We start from the raw sequence: 16704 nt of genomic DNA on the forward strand, positions 1-16704 counted from the left end.
TCTTCCCCTGTGAGGAGTCCTAGTTCTTACTCAGACCCATCCAAAGGAGAGGTGGACAGAGACCCAGGTTCCAGCTCCAGAACCAGCTGCCTCTGAGTCATCTCTGCTTCCTGCCAGGTAAGGCTACTTGGAGGGAAGTCAGCGAAGACCTGCACTGGCAGAGCCCAGGGGAGAGCTGGCCAGGGCCAACCTGCAGGCCATTCCCCTGGGAGCCCTCTGGGAGCCTGGACACCGGGCAGGCACCGACACCTCAGGGAAGCTGAGGCCTCAGTGTCCACTGGGATGACATAAGAGAGAAGCATGTGATGAGGCACTGGCTGGCTTCCCTGCCATCCAGCTGGGAATCCATTTCCTTGTGGAAAGTGACATCAGAGGCTCTTCTTCACTAGTAGTCTTAGTGGCCCCTTTTCCTTGGACTCTCCCAAGACGAAAGAGTGTCAGGAAATGCGTAAAAGGAAGAGGGGGAGAAAGCTAGAAAAAAAGCTTAGAACAATCTTTGAAGGGACTTCCCTTGTGGCACAGTGGTTAAGAATCCGCCTGCCAATCTTAACAAAAAAAGAAATGGTTCTGAAGAACCTAGGGGCAGGATAGGAATAAAGATGCAGATATAGAGAATGGACTTGAGGACACAGGGAGTGGGAAGGGTAAGCTGGGACGAAGTGAGAGAGTGGCATGCACATATATACACTACCAAATGTAAAATAGATAGCTAGTGGGAAGCAGCCACATAGCACAGGGAGATCAACTCAGTGCATTGTGACCACCTAGAGGGGTGGGATCAGGAGGGTGGGAGGGAGACGCAAGAGGGAGGAGATATAGGGATATATGTATATGTATAGCTGATTCACTTTGTTATAAAGCAGAAACTAACACACCATTGTAAAGCAATTGTACTCCAATAAAGATGTTAAAAAAAAGAATCCACCTGCCAATGCAGGGGACACAGGTTCGATCCCTGGTGGGGGAAGATCCCGCGTGCCGCGGAGCAACTAAGCCCGTGAGCCACAAGTACTAAGCCCACGCGCCTAGAGCCCGTGCTCCACAACAAGAGAAGCCACTGCAATGAGAAGCCCGTGCACCACAACGAAGAGCAGCCCCCTCTCGCCACAACTAGAGAAAGCCCGCGTGCAGCAACGAAGACCCAACGCAGCGAAAAATAAATAAATAAATAAATAAATAATAAATTTATTTTAAAAAAGCTTTGATATTTGGGACACTGGGTAGACACGGGGAGTGAATCTTCCAGCTTCTGAGACAGGTGCACAACAGGCCAGACTGGGATGGATCTTCTCTTGAAGAGCCCTGTAAGCAAGCTAGCCAGCAGCCGGGGGCCCCGAGGTCAGGCCCCCGGGGCCATGTCAATCCGGCTTCATTCTGGGGCTTCATTCTGGGGCTCGTACCCAGAGCAGAGGTCCTCAAAATGTGAAACACAGACCAGTTCTGTCAAAATCACCTGGGAAGTGTTTATGAAAACCACCGGTCCCCCTCTGCACCCTCCGCCCACGAATCAGCAGCGGGTGCCAGGGATCTGCATTTGTTTCTAAAAAGCACCTCCCCAGTGCTCTTTAGGTCTGCTGAAACAAACATGGTAAATCTGGAGGCTTATAAAACTCAGTGTCTCAGAAACCCAGGGCGAACAATCACAGATCCCTCACCACATTGCCCCATCTTGAATCACGCTCCGCCCAGAACACAGCGCGCCGGCCAGCCCAGGGAACGGGGTGCAGACATGACTGCTTCTACCTTATTAAGAGCTGAGCAGCATTTCCTGGGCCCCGTGCTTCATTAGCACGTTGGCGGTGTTGCTTCCTGTAGCTGACTCTCTGTTTCCATTCTGGCAAAGTGTTTGCTCTCTTCTCTCTGCTTTGGGGGTTGGGGGAAGATGAGCTTCTCACGGAGCCTGTCTCTGCCTTCTTGGCAGTTTCCCCATCAGTGCTCCTCACATCCCCGCAACAAGGCAGAGACCCTGGCTTTCCCCTGAGCCTCTCTGCGGAGCACCACACCCAGACGAGCTTGCCCCTCCTGCAGTCGGCATCGCAGCTACATCCAGGTAGAACCAAACCTGTTGTTTCATATTTTGGGTCAAGTCAGCCTGACATTTAAGGGATAGAGGCAAGGTAGGGAGTTGATTGGGCGGTAGAAAGTTCTAGAAAGATAGATGGGAAACTTTAGAAAGAAAGAAATAAAAACCAATAGACTTTATTTGTGAGGGACTTTGATAAATAAAGATTTAAGAAGATGAATTTTGAGAGTAAAAAGTTGTATGTTAGGGAATGTTCGGAAGACATGGAGACCAGGAGGAGTTCTGTCATTCTTATCTACTACAAAAAGTGGTTATACCACACAGGATTATATGTAAAACACAAACCAATTCTGCCTTTTCTCCTAGGAGTCAGCAATTTAGGAAGAGCCAGGGAAAGTGGCAGACAGGCTGGCAAGCAGATGACGATTAAGAGAAGGCTTAGAAGGAGGAGCTGAAGCCAGAGACGGTCCTGGGATAATGGATGTCACCATACCGACCCGCTCAGAAATCAGAGGGAGGACCTCACAGCCCAGCACTCTGCAGGGAACCCTCAGCAGCCCAGACAGGTAAGTGGCCCGGGTGGTGAGCTCTCCCCTCCCCTGATTTAGACAGAGGGCCCTGGTCTACCCTGGGAGGCTTCTACCCCAGCAGTATTGCCACCCCTCACCAGAGTGGTCCCCTGAGACCAATAAACTCTAGGCTCAGAGAAGTTTACTCAGAACTGCTTGGAGGAAAGAAATGGGTATTGAGGAGAAAAAGGAGTTGATAGGAGGAGACGAAATATGATAACACTGCATTTCCTTAGAGCTGTCTGCCTGCCCTGGTTGGATTTCTCATGCTCAGAGGCCCTGATTGCTGTCCTCGATCATTTCTGTCTCAGGTCCCACCAATCACTCCTCAAAGAAACAAAAACAAAAACTAGTTCCCACTCTGATGGAAACAAAAAGCCCACTTTTTTCATGTGTTTTAGGCCCTAAAAACTTGCCATGAATAAAAATGGAATCATAGATATGGTAAAGATATATCCCTAGAACATAAAACCCCACAGAACTAATCGTAGATATAAATTTTACAGCTAAAAGCTTCAATATTATATTAAATAAAATATTCATCAGCCGTTGAAACTTTGACAGTGGGAGGTATACATTTCAGTGCTATCATAACGGCACAGCTCAAAATAATAAATTTTAAATCACTGTAGTTTGGGGAGGTAAATATCATTACCATGACAAACAAATACATGTCACTTGCAGGTAGACAGAGGCCTTGATGGAGAATGAATTCGTAAAGTGTCAGAACCCTGCAGCTCCCCCGGCAAAAAAATCCTATTTCTATATTGATTCATTTGTTTGATAATTTACTCATTCATTAATTTAACAAATATTCATCAGGCCCCTACTGAGTGCCAGGCACTGTTCCAGGCACCAGGTGAACCGGACAGACAAGTTCATAACCTCCTGGAGCTTACAGTCAAGTGGGAGAGTCAGATAGAAACAGATGAACAAATGCATGGATAACATAATGTCAGTCAGTCATAAGTGCTATGAGGAAAAACCAAGGCAGAGTAAGGGGATTGAGAGTACCAGGGAGGCTGTGGCCAGGGAGGACCTGTCTGAGGAGGTGACATTTCAGAAGAGACCTGAATGAAATGAGGGACTGAGCTATGGGAGAGGGAGCAGCAGGTCTGAGAGACCAGACTGCTTTGCCAGGAACAGCACGGAGTCCTGGCGGTCAAGGTCAGAGGGAAAGTGGTAGGAAATGAGGTCAGAGGCAGGCAGAGGCCGGAATAGAAGAGGCCATGAAGTCCTCACTGGGTAGGGACTATGGATGTTATCCCAAGTGTGATAGGAAGTCATGGAGGGTATCATAGCAAGCAGAGGAGGGACGTGATCTGATTTACCGTTTAGAGGATCACTCTGGCCCGTGTGTGAAGATAGTGTGTTGGGGCCAAGAGTGAAAGCAAGGAGACCCATTAGAGAGGTTCTTGCAAAGGTCCACTTGGAATGCACGGTGGTTCGGACCAGGGTGGTGGTAATGGAGGAGCAAGAGGTGGCTGGTTTGGATAGATGCCCAGGGAAGAGCAGACAGAATGCGCTGGTTAACTAGAAGTGGGGTGTGAAAGAAAGAAAACATTCAAGGATGGCTCCAAGGTTTTTGGCCGAGTCATTAGATGATGGGAAACACCAGAGGAGCAGGTTTGTGGGGGGAGAACAGGAGTTCTGTTTCAGACATTTTTGGTTTGAAATGTCTATTAGGCAACCTTGTGGAAATGTCCAATACACAGTTGGGTAAACAAGCCTAGAACTCAGGAGGACAAAAATCTTCCCTGATAGATGACCTGGTTTCTAGTAATTGGGGGAGCAGGTCTGCTAGTGAGTCCTTCTGTAACCTCAATTGGCTGCTTCTTATAGGCAAAGCAGAGCAGTAACTCCGTGCCTGCCTGGGAATTGCATGTAACCCAGAACTTGCTCCGTGCATTTGCATTGGTTAAATTCCGCAGAACACCAGAGTGTTGCTTAGAGACCAGCTCCACAAGTTGGTGCTACAGGGGTTATTCAAGTGCAGGCAACCTGGACTCTTGTCCCAGAGCTGCTCCCTAATTGTGAGTTGGGTAATCTTCTCCTTTGAGCAAGACAGAAAGCCCAGGAGCAGGGAATGGGGGAAGCAGGAGCAGGTGGACTTGACATTACAAGTTTGGAAGACAGCGTGAAGCCATAGAAAGAACAGTCTTTGGGCCCCAACAGACCTAGACTCACGTTCCATCATGCTCTTTCCTACCTATGTGATCTTTGACATGTTACTCTACCTTTCTGAGTCTAATTCTCGGATTCCTTGGTCACAAAGAGAAATGGGATTGTTGTACAGATTAAATAAGGTTCACATGCAAAACACTGGCATCCAGTAGGCATTCAAAAGGGATAGATTCCTTCTCCCATGTCCTATTTCCCTCTCTCCAAGGGAAGATGACCCTCTCTTCCACCACCCAGTCCATCCCACCTCAGCTTTCCTTCACCGGGCTCCCATTCCAAATCCTCGAGCCCTACCTCCTAAAGGAAGCATCTTCTCCAATTTCCCACCCTCCTATGGCTGGGTCATGGCACTTGGTTTTCCTCGCAGAGCTAAAGACCACTACAGCAGCATCTTTTCTGGGTTTGCGGGACTCCTTGCCATCCTCCTGGTTGTCGCAGTTTTCTGCATCCTGTGGAACTGGAGTAAATGGAAGAAGCGTGAGTCCCTTGTTTGTCCAAAGTTGAGACACACTAAGATCAATCAACTAGCCTGGTATTTAAAGCCCAGTTTACCCTCCAGAGATAAACTGTTGGGCTGGGTAGTCCTCTGTTCTTACCTGACACACGGGTCATGGTCTCCCTTGGGATCCTAAGCTGTGGCTCCATAAGGCTCAGTGCTGAGTAGAGTTCCATTTTGAAAGTCATTGCCCTGGTATCCCTGTGCCCTGCTTCTGTCCACTGAGTCCCCTATGCTTCTAGCTCAAAGGGAATTGGTCAAGTCTGAAAACATATTTTTCATGATACATGGTGAGGGTGGGCAATATTTTCAGGGACCATCTCATCCCCAGGGGCCCCGCATTCTGTGCAGCTGGGCCCAGCCATGACCTCCGTGTCTCTCATTGCCTTGCAGGGCAAGTTCCTTACTTCCAAGTCACCGTCATGCCCTTGCTGACTCTGCCTCGACCCAGACAAGGAACCAAAAATATTTATGACCTCTTGCCCCGAAGACAAGAAGAGCTGGGTAGGTTTTTCTTTCTAATCCCTGGAGTCCAGACCTACAGAACTTCTACCCCCGGAATGTACCTCTCACCTGGAAGCAACTTTCTCTAAAGTTGCAGACCTTTCTGCCCTTCAGGGAGCATGAGAGAGAATGGGATAGATAGACTGCAAGATGCAACTCCAGTGGGGACTTGGAGAGCTCGAAGAAGGGAGCGGGGGGTCATCTGGGTTGGGGGTTTTGTTTGTTTCTTTTTCCGATTTCATTGATAAAAAATGGACATACATCACCGTATAAGTTTATGGAGTACAGCATGATGGTTTGATTACATAGACAGCAGCTTTGGTTTTTCTTGACGTAAGTTAGCAGGCGACAGCTGGGTATGTCTAGCATTGGGAAAGACATACAGAAGGAGAAAATGGCCTCCAGCCTCAAGGCAGGGAGGGTTCGCCCCAGGAGCCTCCTTCCCAGCCTCCTCAATTCCTGTGCTAGTGTCCTTTTGTCCTCAGCTAGCTGAGGAGGGTTCCGGGTCTCCTAGCACATCATCCCTGTAGCCCTGACCCTCTCCCCACAGAACGCCAGGCCCCAAACACCAGACATCACACAAACCCACTTCACCCAAGATGCAGGGATTGTACAGGCTGAAGCACTCGGAGGACTCGGGCTGACTATGTTCAGGGTTTGTTCTCTGTCCTTTCAGGAAGACATCCGTCAAGAAGTATTCGTATTTTCAGTACCGAGAGCCTCCTCTCCAGAAATTCTGACAGCCCTCCCTCTGAGCATGTGGTAAGAGTCAAGAGAAATGACAACCCATTTGGGAGAAATGATATGTCTCTGGCAGAAGAGCTGAAGTGCAAGAGTTCTAGGTCTTGGCTCTTGTTTCACTGCAAATAGCATGTCCTTTGGCACACACACTCTCCCCCTGCCCCCCGCCCTCGAGGCCCTATTAATAAATTGGGACGACTAGCCTCAGGACTTCCCTCCCAACCAAGGCAAAAAACTTAGAAAGAGAGGAGCAAGCACTTGGGATTTTAGGAAAGGCACCAGGGCACATGTATTCAAGGACACGATGTTAGAACTGAAATGTGTTTTCCAAATGAGTGTTGTCCCCTTCAAAGTCATCACCTTGGGAGGGTACCTAAATATTCCAGCAGTGCTGTTCGTGCTCAAAATACTCTTAAAGTCCTACTTTGGCAATTACTTCTGAGCCTGTGTCAAATTGTTTCAATCCTCCTCCATAGCAGAAATACTCGTAAGTTCACTCAGCACTGTAACTGGTGTAGAAAGCACTGAGCACGTCGGGGATACCTTTGAGGTTACAAGGGGACTATTGCAATTAATAAGAATAATCCCGTGTGTCTTGTAGTCTGGCTCTGAAGGCAGCTCCCCAGGAGGAGTCACACCAGGGACAGTAGAGGGACTGTTTTGAAGATCAGGGTGCTTATTTCCATAGATAAGTTCTCATTAGCTTGTGAAAAGAATCAGTTCCTTTGGTTTTGTGACCGTCCTTGGGTAAGTACAGCCATGCTGCAGCTGCTGCTAATTCGGTTGTTACCCAGCCTTTCTTTACTCAGGGGCTTAGGTTGATTACCATGCGGCCACTCCATGTCGCCACCTTTGCTTCCTCTTCCTCTTGCATGTCCCATCCTTGGGCTCTGCTCCTGCTTCTAAGACTTCCTGGGGCAGAAAGTCTAAGTGGCTGATAAAAGGAAGAGCAGAGGAAACTCCATTGCTAAAGCTACTTCTAGGACTCAGGTGGGCCCTGAGGGAATTTTGCATCTAGAGTTTAGATCTCAAACTGGCTTAAGCCCACAAACATGTTTGGATTGTACTCTGTAGTGTTTGAAGGACATTTTGAACCAGTTGGCAACATTTAAAAACCCAAATGATTTCACATTAAAGTCCAGATGTCCAGCTTTTCTTGAAAATCAGAAGTTCTGGAAACAACAGACTAGCATCTCTAATTGGCCATAATCAGCTGATCTGCGTGTCAGCTGCCCCTATACTAACATAACAACAAGCATTTTTTAGTGTTTTCTTGTTCCAGGAGTTATTCTAAACACTTTACGGTCAGTAATCCATTTACTCCTCACAAAACCCTCATGGTGTAGATATTATTATGATTATACCCATTTTATAAGTTAGGAAACTAAGACACAGTGAGATTAGGTGACTTTCCCAAACTCAGCACAGCGTGGTGAGGCCTGGGACTTGCACCCTCAGTCTGAGCCCAAGCCTCTACCTTTAACCACTATGCCGCGCCTCTCAGTGTGCTCTGGGGTGGAAGGCTGTCTCCAACTCATAATACTTCCCCCACTCCCCATTGAAACCCCACAGTGTGGCCAGAAAACAGTTGCAATTTATTGTCAAATTTACACTGCTGCTTTCCTTAAACTCAGCCTACTTCACTTATTCCTACCTAGCATCTGAAGCCTTGAGGTTTGAGACCCCTGATTCAGACCTTTTCTCCAAAGTGAAGAACTGAGAGAAAGAACCATTAGATGTAGTAGTACTGGGCGGGGAAGAAGAAAGGTTTTGTCCATGTTTCTACTTCTATCCTGTCACTGGCTTTCTCTTCTTACTCATAGCCCTCCCAAGCAGGTGATGCCCTCCATGTGCACAGAGCCCATACTCATGCCATGGGGTATGCAGTGGGCATCTATGACAATGCCATGGGGCCCCAGATGTGTGGAAACCTCACTCCCTCAGCGCACTATGTCAATGTCAGAGCTTCAAGAGATTGCCCAAGCACTTCTTCAGAGGATTCAAGAGATTATGTCAATATCCCCACAGCAAAGGAGATTGCTGAGACTTTAGCTTCTACCAACAGCCCTCCTGGGAACCTCTTCATCCTCCCAAGTACCAAGGTGCTGGAGTTGACTGAAGAAATAGATGAGGGCTGTGGTAACGCCAGTGACTGCACCAGTTTGGGGTCTCCAGGAACTGAGAGCAGTGATCCACTCAACGATGGGGAAGGGTCTTCTCAGACCTCAAACGATTATGTCAACATGGCAGTGTTGGATCTCGAGACCATCCAAGGGAAGCAGCCCTGGGGAACTTTTCAGTGCTGCAGAGATTATGAAAATGTACCACCAGATCCCAGTGGAAACCAGCAGCAGGAGGAGAAGGAAGCGACATCCTCAAACACAGACCATGTAGAGGGCAGGACAGATGGTCCCGAGACCCACATCCAACCTGTCATGCAGTCAGGGAGTTTCCTGGCCTTAAAGGATTATGTGACCTATCAGTCATCTGCACAGAGTGAGAACAGTCAGATGAAACATGGAGAAGAGATGTCAAATGAAGACTCTCGTGACTACAAGAATGTGTGAGCTGCCAAGGTAGGAGGTAGGGACTTTGAGCAGGGGCCTGACACATGGCTCCTTCCTGATGAATTAAGACCCAGCCACCCAGCTGGAAAGCCACATGGAGTGGTCTATCCTGCCAGATCCATAGCCATTACAGGGTCTAGTGAAGACCCTTGACCACCCTTGTATTTCAGTGGATTCATTTGGTTACGCTAAAAAGAAGCTGAAATGAGTAGGGAGCTAAGAGGCTCACAAAAGCAGAGGTTTGAAAAAGTCAGAAAGAAATTCTTCTCAGGCAGGGTGCTGTTATCTCTCATACCAACTTAAGAATGCTGAAACTGCCTTATAGGACTGTGAGGAGGTTAAAAATGGAAGAGTACTTTAGTAGACAGTGGAAACATGAAGTAGTCTAAAATCATTACCTTCACTAATACCAGCAGGCTGCAAAGCAGGAATACAGATTATTTGGTAATCCAGGCAGAGGCCAAAAGGAATGAGGAAGTTGGGTTGGGGTGGGGGGACAGTTGCCGCTCTCAAATGAGTGTGGACAACCAAACGCTGGAGAAAATGCAGAACAATAGGAACTCTCGCTCATTGCTGAAGGGATTGCAAGGCATAACATTCACTCTGGAAAACTGTTTGGCAGTTTCTTATAAACATAAACCTATTATACAACCCAGTCATTCCACTATTAGGTATTTATCCAAGTGTGAAATTTGTATTCACAAAAAACCCCATACATGACTGTTTATAGCAGCTTTATTCATAATTGCCAAAACCTAGAAATAACCCAAATGTCTTTCAACAGGTGAATTGATAAACAAGTGTCCTATATCCACACAATGAGTTTATCCACACTCAACAGTAAAAAGGAGTGAAGTAGGTTCATGCAATAACATGGACAAATATTAAACGTATTTTGCTAAGTGATAGAAGCTAGACCTAAAAATCTACATATTGTATGGTTCCATTTATATGACATTCTGAAAAAGGCAAAACTATAGGGGTGGAAAACAGATAAGTGGTTGGCAGGTTTGGGGAGAGGGAAGGGGTTTACAACAAAGGAGCTGTACAAGGGAATTTTTAGGATAATTGTTCTGTATTGTACTATGGTGATGGATACATGATTGTATTCATTTGTCAAAACACACACAAAAAAGGCTGTATAGCACAAAGGGTGACTTTTATTATATGCAAATTTTAAAAAAATTCACCAGGCTGTCAGGGGAACCCACAATAAAATGCAGATTGTAAAAAATGAATCTAACTGCTTCACAAATGTATGACATAATCTCACTGAAGGGAGTGGGGGAAGAAATGAGCGGGCCTAAGTAACTTTGGAAAACAATGTTTTGCTTGCAACTGTAAGATAAAGACACAAAGAACTGAAAACAAACACTGCAGTCTAGTTGGTAAATTTGTAGGGCATACTTGAACAAATAAGTAAATATATTACAGGTAGGGAGAGGCAGGTTTCTTACTGTCAGAGAAAGAAGTGACAAATAAGCAAGTAGAAAAGGAAATATAGACGTGTATATACATAGGCTAGTATACATATATATTTCCTAACTGTCCACTGGAGGGTCTAGAAGCAATCATGGTCCAGTAGCAGTGAATGCACTTAGCTCTCAGACCTTGGTTTCTAAACTTGGTAGACACCACCTTAACCATGTGATCAAGGTCAACTCACCAGTAATAAGTTATATTGCTATATGATCAAGGAGAAGGGTACTTCACCTCCGTGGTATTCTTCCCCAAAATCCACAACCCCAGTCTTATCATGAGAAACATCAGAAAACTCAAATTGAGAGACATTCTACAAATACCTGACTGGAACTCTTAAAAGTGTTAAAGTCATGAAAGACAAGGGAAGACTGGAGAAACTGTCAGACTGGCGGAGACTAAGAAGACATGACGACTAAAATATAACATGATGCCTTGGATTGGATCATAGTACAGGAAAAGGGCATTAGTGGAAAAAATGGTGAAATGAAAAAAAAAGGAAGTCCATATTTTAGTTAATAGTATTGTATCAATGTTAATTTCTTAGTTTTGATAAATGTACCATGGTTATATAATTAACATTAGGGGAAGCTGGGTGAAGGGTATACAGGAACTCTCTGTACTATCTTTGCAGCTCTCCTGTAAGTTATGTCAAAACAAAAAATAATTTTAAAACATGGACAAAGCTGGAAGTGAAGACATCTAGGCTCATTCCACTTAAGTAAATGTGCCTCTGTTCCTTTTTCTGCAAAATGGACATAATATAAAGCATATGCTACTGTAATTGTTCTGGATATTTGTCTGTTTTCTGCATTGTTCTGTTAATGTATGTACTCAGTCTCTCCTATCAAACTGAAATCACTTTGCCTGTAGGAAAATATAATTAAATCCTTTGTATTCACCCTAGTTCTTGGCACAAGGCCCAAGATAAAGTCAGGTTATCGATGTGACAGTTGATGATGTGGTTTCAGTGCATGTCTTTATAAAATGTTGAGTGAGGTTTTTCTGTGGTTCAGGAATGGAGACTAAGGCTTAAAGCTAAGTACCCAAGGTATAAAAACATCCCACATTCTGAGTTCAGAGCACCACCAGCTGTTAGGGGTCTGCCAACACCACTCAAGGCTTACTGAGAGTAGGAAAATTAGTCCTACCATGTACTGCTCTCCACCACATCGCATCCCTGCTCCACAGGAGAGGACTGAGATGTGACTGCGATTAGCCTTTGAGGACATGCTGGTCAGGAAGAGTTTCTTTCCTCCCTCACTGCCCCCATCCCCAGGGATGCTAACCATCTCTTCTGCAGAGTACCTGATGCCCCAGGAAAGGGAGAAAGAGCAGTGTGTTGCCAGAATTGAGAGAAAGGGCTGTGGAGCAGCTGGCCACCCACCGTTGGCCATGGCAACAATAAAAGTGTCACCAGAGGAAGGCATCTGGACCTGGGTCATTTTGTTGGCACCACCTCAACAGGGTGCCAAGGCAAGGGGCCTCTAGGATAAATCTGTGAGGTATAGACCATCTAAGGTGGCTTCACAAACACTTGGGTGGTTGCTATAGACTGAACATTCGTGTGCCCCCAAAATTCATATGTTGAAACCTAATCCCCATTGTGAGAGTAGTAGAAGGTGGGGCCTTTGGAAGTGATTAGGTCATGACGTTTGAGCTCTCGTGAATGGGATTAGTGCCCTTGTAAAAGAGGCCCAAGGGAGCTCCCTCACCCCTTCCTCCCTGTGAGGACACAGCAAGAAGATGGCTGCCTATGAAGCAGGTGTCAGGCTCTCACCAGACACCAAATCTGTGAGTACTTTGATCTTGGACTTCCCAGCCTCCAGAACTGTGAGAAATAAATGTTTGCTGTTTAAGTCACCCAGTCTATGGTATTGTTGTCATAGCAGCCCAAGCAGACCAAGACGGTGGGATAAAGACAGATTTTTACAGGAGCTAGCTCTCTCATACCTGGTGGCTATATTTTGGGTAGATTTCTTCATTGCTCTCAGATTCACTCTGCATGTGACCAGCATTTAAATTCCTGCCACACAGAGGGCACCACATCAGTCTGATATTGATGGCCAGTAAAGGTTGGCCTGGGAAGCAACAATAAGCACAGAGGAAGGATGGCAACCTCACTCAGTCAAGTAAGGAGAGATTTATGTCAGATGTGAGATGAAGATTCAGACAGAACTGAAAAACACTGGCATGTAAGGATTCTCATAACCAAGAGACAGTTATGTAGTTGAACCCAAGTCCATGTGCCCGACATACAGTGAGGCCAAACAAACTGAAATGTCAGCGTTTGGAGCAGAAAAAGGTTTATCGCAAGGGCCATGCACGGAGAATGGGTGGTTCATGCTCGGAAGACCTGAACTCCCCAATGGTTTTCAGGGAAGAGTTGTTTTGTTTTGTTTTGTTTTGTTTTGGCTGCACCGCTTGGCTTACAGGATCTTAGTTCCCCAACCTGGGACTGAACCTAGGCCACAGCAGTGAAAGCGCTGAGTCCTAACCACTGGACTGCCAGGGAATTCCCAAGGAAGAGTTTTTAAAGGCAATATTTGGGGTGAGGGCTGCAGGGTGTACAACTTTCTTCGGACTAGTTGGTGGTGAGGTAAACAGGGTGGTGTTCCAGGAATCTCAATCATCAACCTTCTGGTTCTCACCAGTCTGGCGTCTCAGCATGTATTTACCATCCTCCAACTGGACGGGGGTCTTAGTTCCTGCAGAACAACTCGAAAATATGTATCAGATTGTTATGTGTATTCCCTGAGGCAGAACTAGGACTCTTCTATCACTGAATTATTGTTTCTTGACTGCTTTTCCTGTGTTTCTGCATTCTTTAATTAGTAACTGCTTGAATTTGAATCTGTTCTTTGGAACTCAGGGAAGGCCTAGGAGACTACTAAAGCCTTCTTCTATAAACAAGAAGTGGGGGGTTATCTTTTGTACCTGGGAGGGCCCCACAGGATCCTGCTCGGTGTCAATCCTCGCTTTTCTTTGATACTCCTCAATCTTGAGGGGAACAGGGGCGGGACAAGAAAAGGAATAAAGTTTTGGATAGAGAGGTTAATCATAAACTCAGCAGAGGAACTCAGTTTTAGGGGGACTCAAACCCAGCCAAAACCTAGATGGGACTTGAACCCAGGGTCTCTTTTTTTTTTTTTGTCTGTTTTTAAATAAATGAATTTATTTATTTGTTTGTTTGTTTATTTTTGGCTGCGTTGGGTCCTTGTACTGCTCACAGACTTTCTCTAGTTGCAGAGAGCAGGGGCTACTCTTTGTTGCAGTGCGCGGACTTCTCTTTGCAGTGGCTTCTCTTGTTGCAGAGCACGGGCTCTAGTCATGCAGGCTTCAGTAGTTGTGGCACACAGGCTTAGTTGCTCCGTGGCATGTGGGAACTTCCCGGACCAGGGCTCAAACCCATGTCCCCTGCATTGGCAGGCGGATTCTTAACCACTGTGCCACCAGGGAAGTCTGAACCCAGAGTCTTTTAATTGAGATCACACACCTGGTCTCAGGACTTAACAGAGCTCAGGTTCTTAATGTCTCATCACAGAAAGAATTTAGTGAGAGACAAAGTGATAGGTAAGAAGTGGATTTATTTAGAGAGAAACACACTCCACAGAGTGTGGACCATCTCAGAAGGCGAGAGCGGCACCAGGGTATGAGGTTGCCAGTTTTTATAGGGGTGGGTAATTTCATAGGCTAATGAGTGGGAGGAGTATTCTAGTTATTTTGGGGAAGGGGCAGGGATTTCCAGGAACTTGGCCACCACCTACTTGTTGACCTTTTATGGTCAGCCTTGGAACTGTCATGGCGCCTGTGTGTGTGTCATTTAACTTGTTGATGTGTTACAATGAGCATATACTGAGGCTCAAGGTCTAGCTGAAGTCTTGTCTGCCATCTTGGACCTAGTTGGTTCTAACCAGTTTATGTCATGTCCTATGGCTTTGTCATTCTTTTAAAGGTTGTGCCCTGCCCCCCTTCCCTCCTGTTTCAGTTTCAGTTATGAGATAAAAAATTATGGGATCAAAATGAGTTGTTAAGAGAGCTACCACCCAGTAAGAAAGGGAGGTTCAACCTACAACTTGGGTGGCAGGTCCCAGAAAAAAGAAAGCCAGCTCATGCTTATACCCCAATGAGCTGGACACCTCAATAAAAAAGAAATAACAAGCCCCAAATGGAGTCATTTGCCCTCCACTACATCAAACCACGGCTTAATTGCAGTGTCAGTTCTGCCCAGAAATGTGACCTGTAAAACAATATGAAATTTCCTGATCAGTACAAGTGAGGTAATCTGCATGATAAAGATCCCTGCTATTCCCTTCCCCTCAAAAAGAAGAGGACCTGGCCCAAAGTAACCTTTTTCTTTTGCTAATAGCTTTCTTGTCCCACCCTGCTTTCTATAAAAGCTTTCCATTTTGTACCACTCCTGGAATGCTAGATGGGATGCTGCCTGATTCTTGAATCGCCCAATAAAGCTAATTAGATCTCAAATTTACTTGGCTGAATTTTGTTTTTTTAAATATCAGTTACCCTTATATACATTCTCCCAAACTGAGAATAATTAATAAATTATTTTCTCAGATAGGTAACCTTTCTGTTTATTTCTTGTTCTGAGAATTTTTACAAATGAATGGATGAAAGACTTTATTATAATTCTTTCCCCTTACAGTTTTGTTGCAGGAAGGGGGACCCCTTCCATGGCCCGAGAGTGGGCTCTTGTCTAACACTCGGAAATGAATTATTCAAGGAGGCACACGTGCTGACAGAGCAAGAGACTTTATTGGGAAGGGGCACTTGGGAGGAGAGCAGGAGGGTAAGGACTGCTTTGCCACCTGACTCACAGTCTCGGGTTTTATGGTGATGGGATTAGTTTCCGGGTTGTCCCTGGCTAATCATTCTGACTCAGGATCCTTCCTGGTGGCGCGTGCATTGCTCAGCCAAGACGTATTCCAGCGAGAAGGATGCTGGGAGGTTGGTAGGATGGACTGGCATCTCCTTTTGACCTTTCCCAAATTCTTCCGGTTGGTGGTGGCTTGCTAGTTCTGTGTTCCTTACCAGGATCTCCTATCATAAAATAACTCATGCAAGTTGTTACTGTGGTGCTGGCCAGGGTGGGCGGTTTCAGTCAGTGTTTCCCCAACAGTTTTTTTTGTTTGTTTTGTTTATTTTATTTTATTTATTTTATTTTTGAGTGTGTTGGGTCTTCATTGCTGCACACAGGCTTTCTCTAGTTGCGGCAAGCGGGCTTCTCATTGTAGTGGCTTCTCTTGTTGTGGAGCACGGGCTCTAGGTGCACAGGCTTCAGTAGTTGTGGTGCGCGGGCTTAGTTGCTCCGCAGCATGTGGAATCTTCCCGGACCAGGGCTCGAACCTGTGTCCCCTGCATTGGCAGGCGGATTCTCAACCACTGCGCCACCAGGGAAGCCCTCCCCAACAGTTTTATTTTCTCACATTAGTTGCCAGGAAATTTTTAGTTACATTGAATGCCCAGTTGTGAAACAGGAGCGAAGGGGGGAGGGCACAATCTTTAAAAGAATGACATAGCCATAGGACATGACAAAAGCTGGTTAGAACCAACTAGGTCCAAGATGATGGAAGATTCCACTTCCAGTAGATCATGAGCCTCATTATACACTTACTGTAATACATTAGCATGCTAAATGACACACCCATCAGCACCATGACAGTTCTGAAGCTAATCATAAAAGGCCAAAAAGTGGGTGGTGGCCCAATTCCTGGAAATCCCCACCCCTTCCCCCAAAATATTTGGAATAATCCTCCCACTCGTTAGCCTATGAAATTACCCAGCCCATAAAAACTAACCACCCCGTACTTCGAGGCCTCTTGCCTTCTGATGGCCCACACTCTGTCTGTTGAGTGTATTTCTCCCAAGGTCACTCTCACCTTTTGAGATGGACCACATTCTGTCTATGGAATGTGTATCTCTTTAATTAAATCCATTCTTACCTATCACTGTCTCTCACTGAATTCTTTCTGCAATGAAACTTAAAGAACCTGAGCTTCCTTAAGTCCTGAGACCAGGTGTGTGATTTCAATTAAAAGACCGTGGTTTCAAGCCCCAATCTGAATTCTGGCTGGGCTTGAGTCCTGGCACATGGGTTCATGTCCCATCTGAGTTGTGCAGTTTCAG

General features: G+C 46.0%; 1 protein-coding gene across 1 annotated transcript; it reads left to right on the top strand.

The window, feature by feature from the left end:
• The first annotated feature begins 5162 nt into the window (after positions 1 to 5162).
• Positions 5163 to 9081, top strand: LAX1 (lymphocyte transmembrane adaptor 1). Its single transcript, XM_068538462.1, has 4 exons — positions 5163 to 5250; positions 5663 to 5773; positions 6450 to 6535; positions 8338 to 9081. The coding sequence occupies exons 2-4, from the start codon at positions 5692 to 5694 to the stop codon at positions 9079 to 9081; spliced, it is 912 nt and encodes a 303-aa protein (XP_068394563.1). The 5' UTR covers positions 5163 to 5250; positions 5663 to 5691.
• Positions 9082 to 16704: the final 7623 nt, after the last annotated feature.

Source organism: Eschrichtius robustus, chromosome 3 (genome assembly GCF_028021215.1).
Source record: "Eschrichtius robustus isolate mEscRob2 chromosome 3, mEscRob2.pri, whole genome shotgun sequence".
NCBI classification, from domain to species: Eukaryota; Metazoa; Chordata; class Mammalia; order Artiodactyla; family Eschrichtiidae; genus Eschrichtius; species Eschrichtius robustus.

Excerpts from the sequence above, each read along its gene's own strand:
- LAX1 (XM_068538462.1), top strand. The coding sequence starts at position 5,692 with ATGCCCTTGCTGACTCTGCCTCGACCCAGACAAGGAACCAAAAATATT. Across the intron at positions 5,774-6,449 it reads CCGAAGACAAGAAGAGCTGG|GAAGACATCCGTCAAGAAGT; the intron begins GTAGGTTTTTCT and ends CTGTCCTTTCAG. Across the intron at positions 6,536-8,337 it reads GCCCTCCCTCTGAGCATGTG|CCCTCCCAAGCAGGTGATGC; the intron begins GTAAGAGTCAAG and ends TCTTACTCATAG.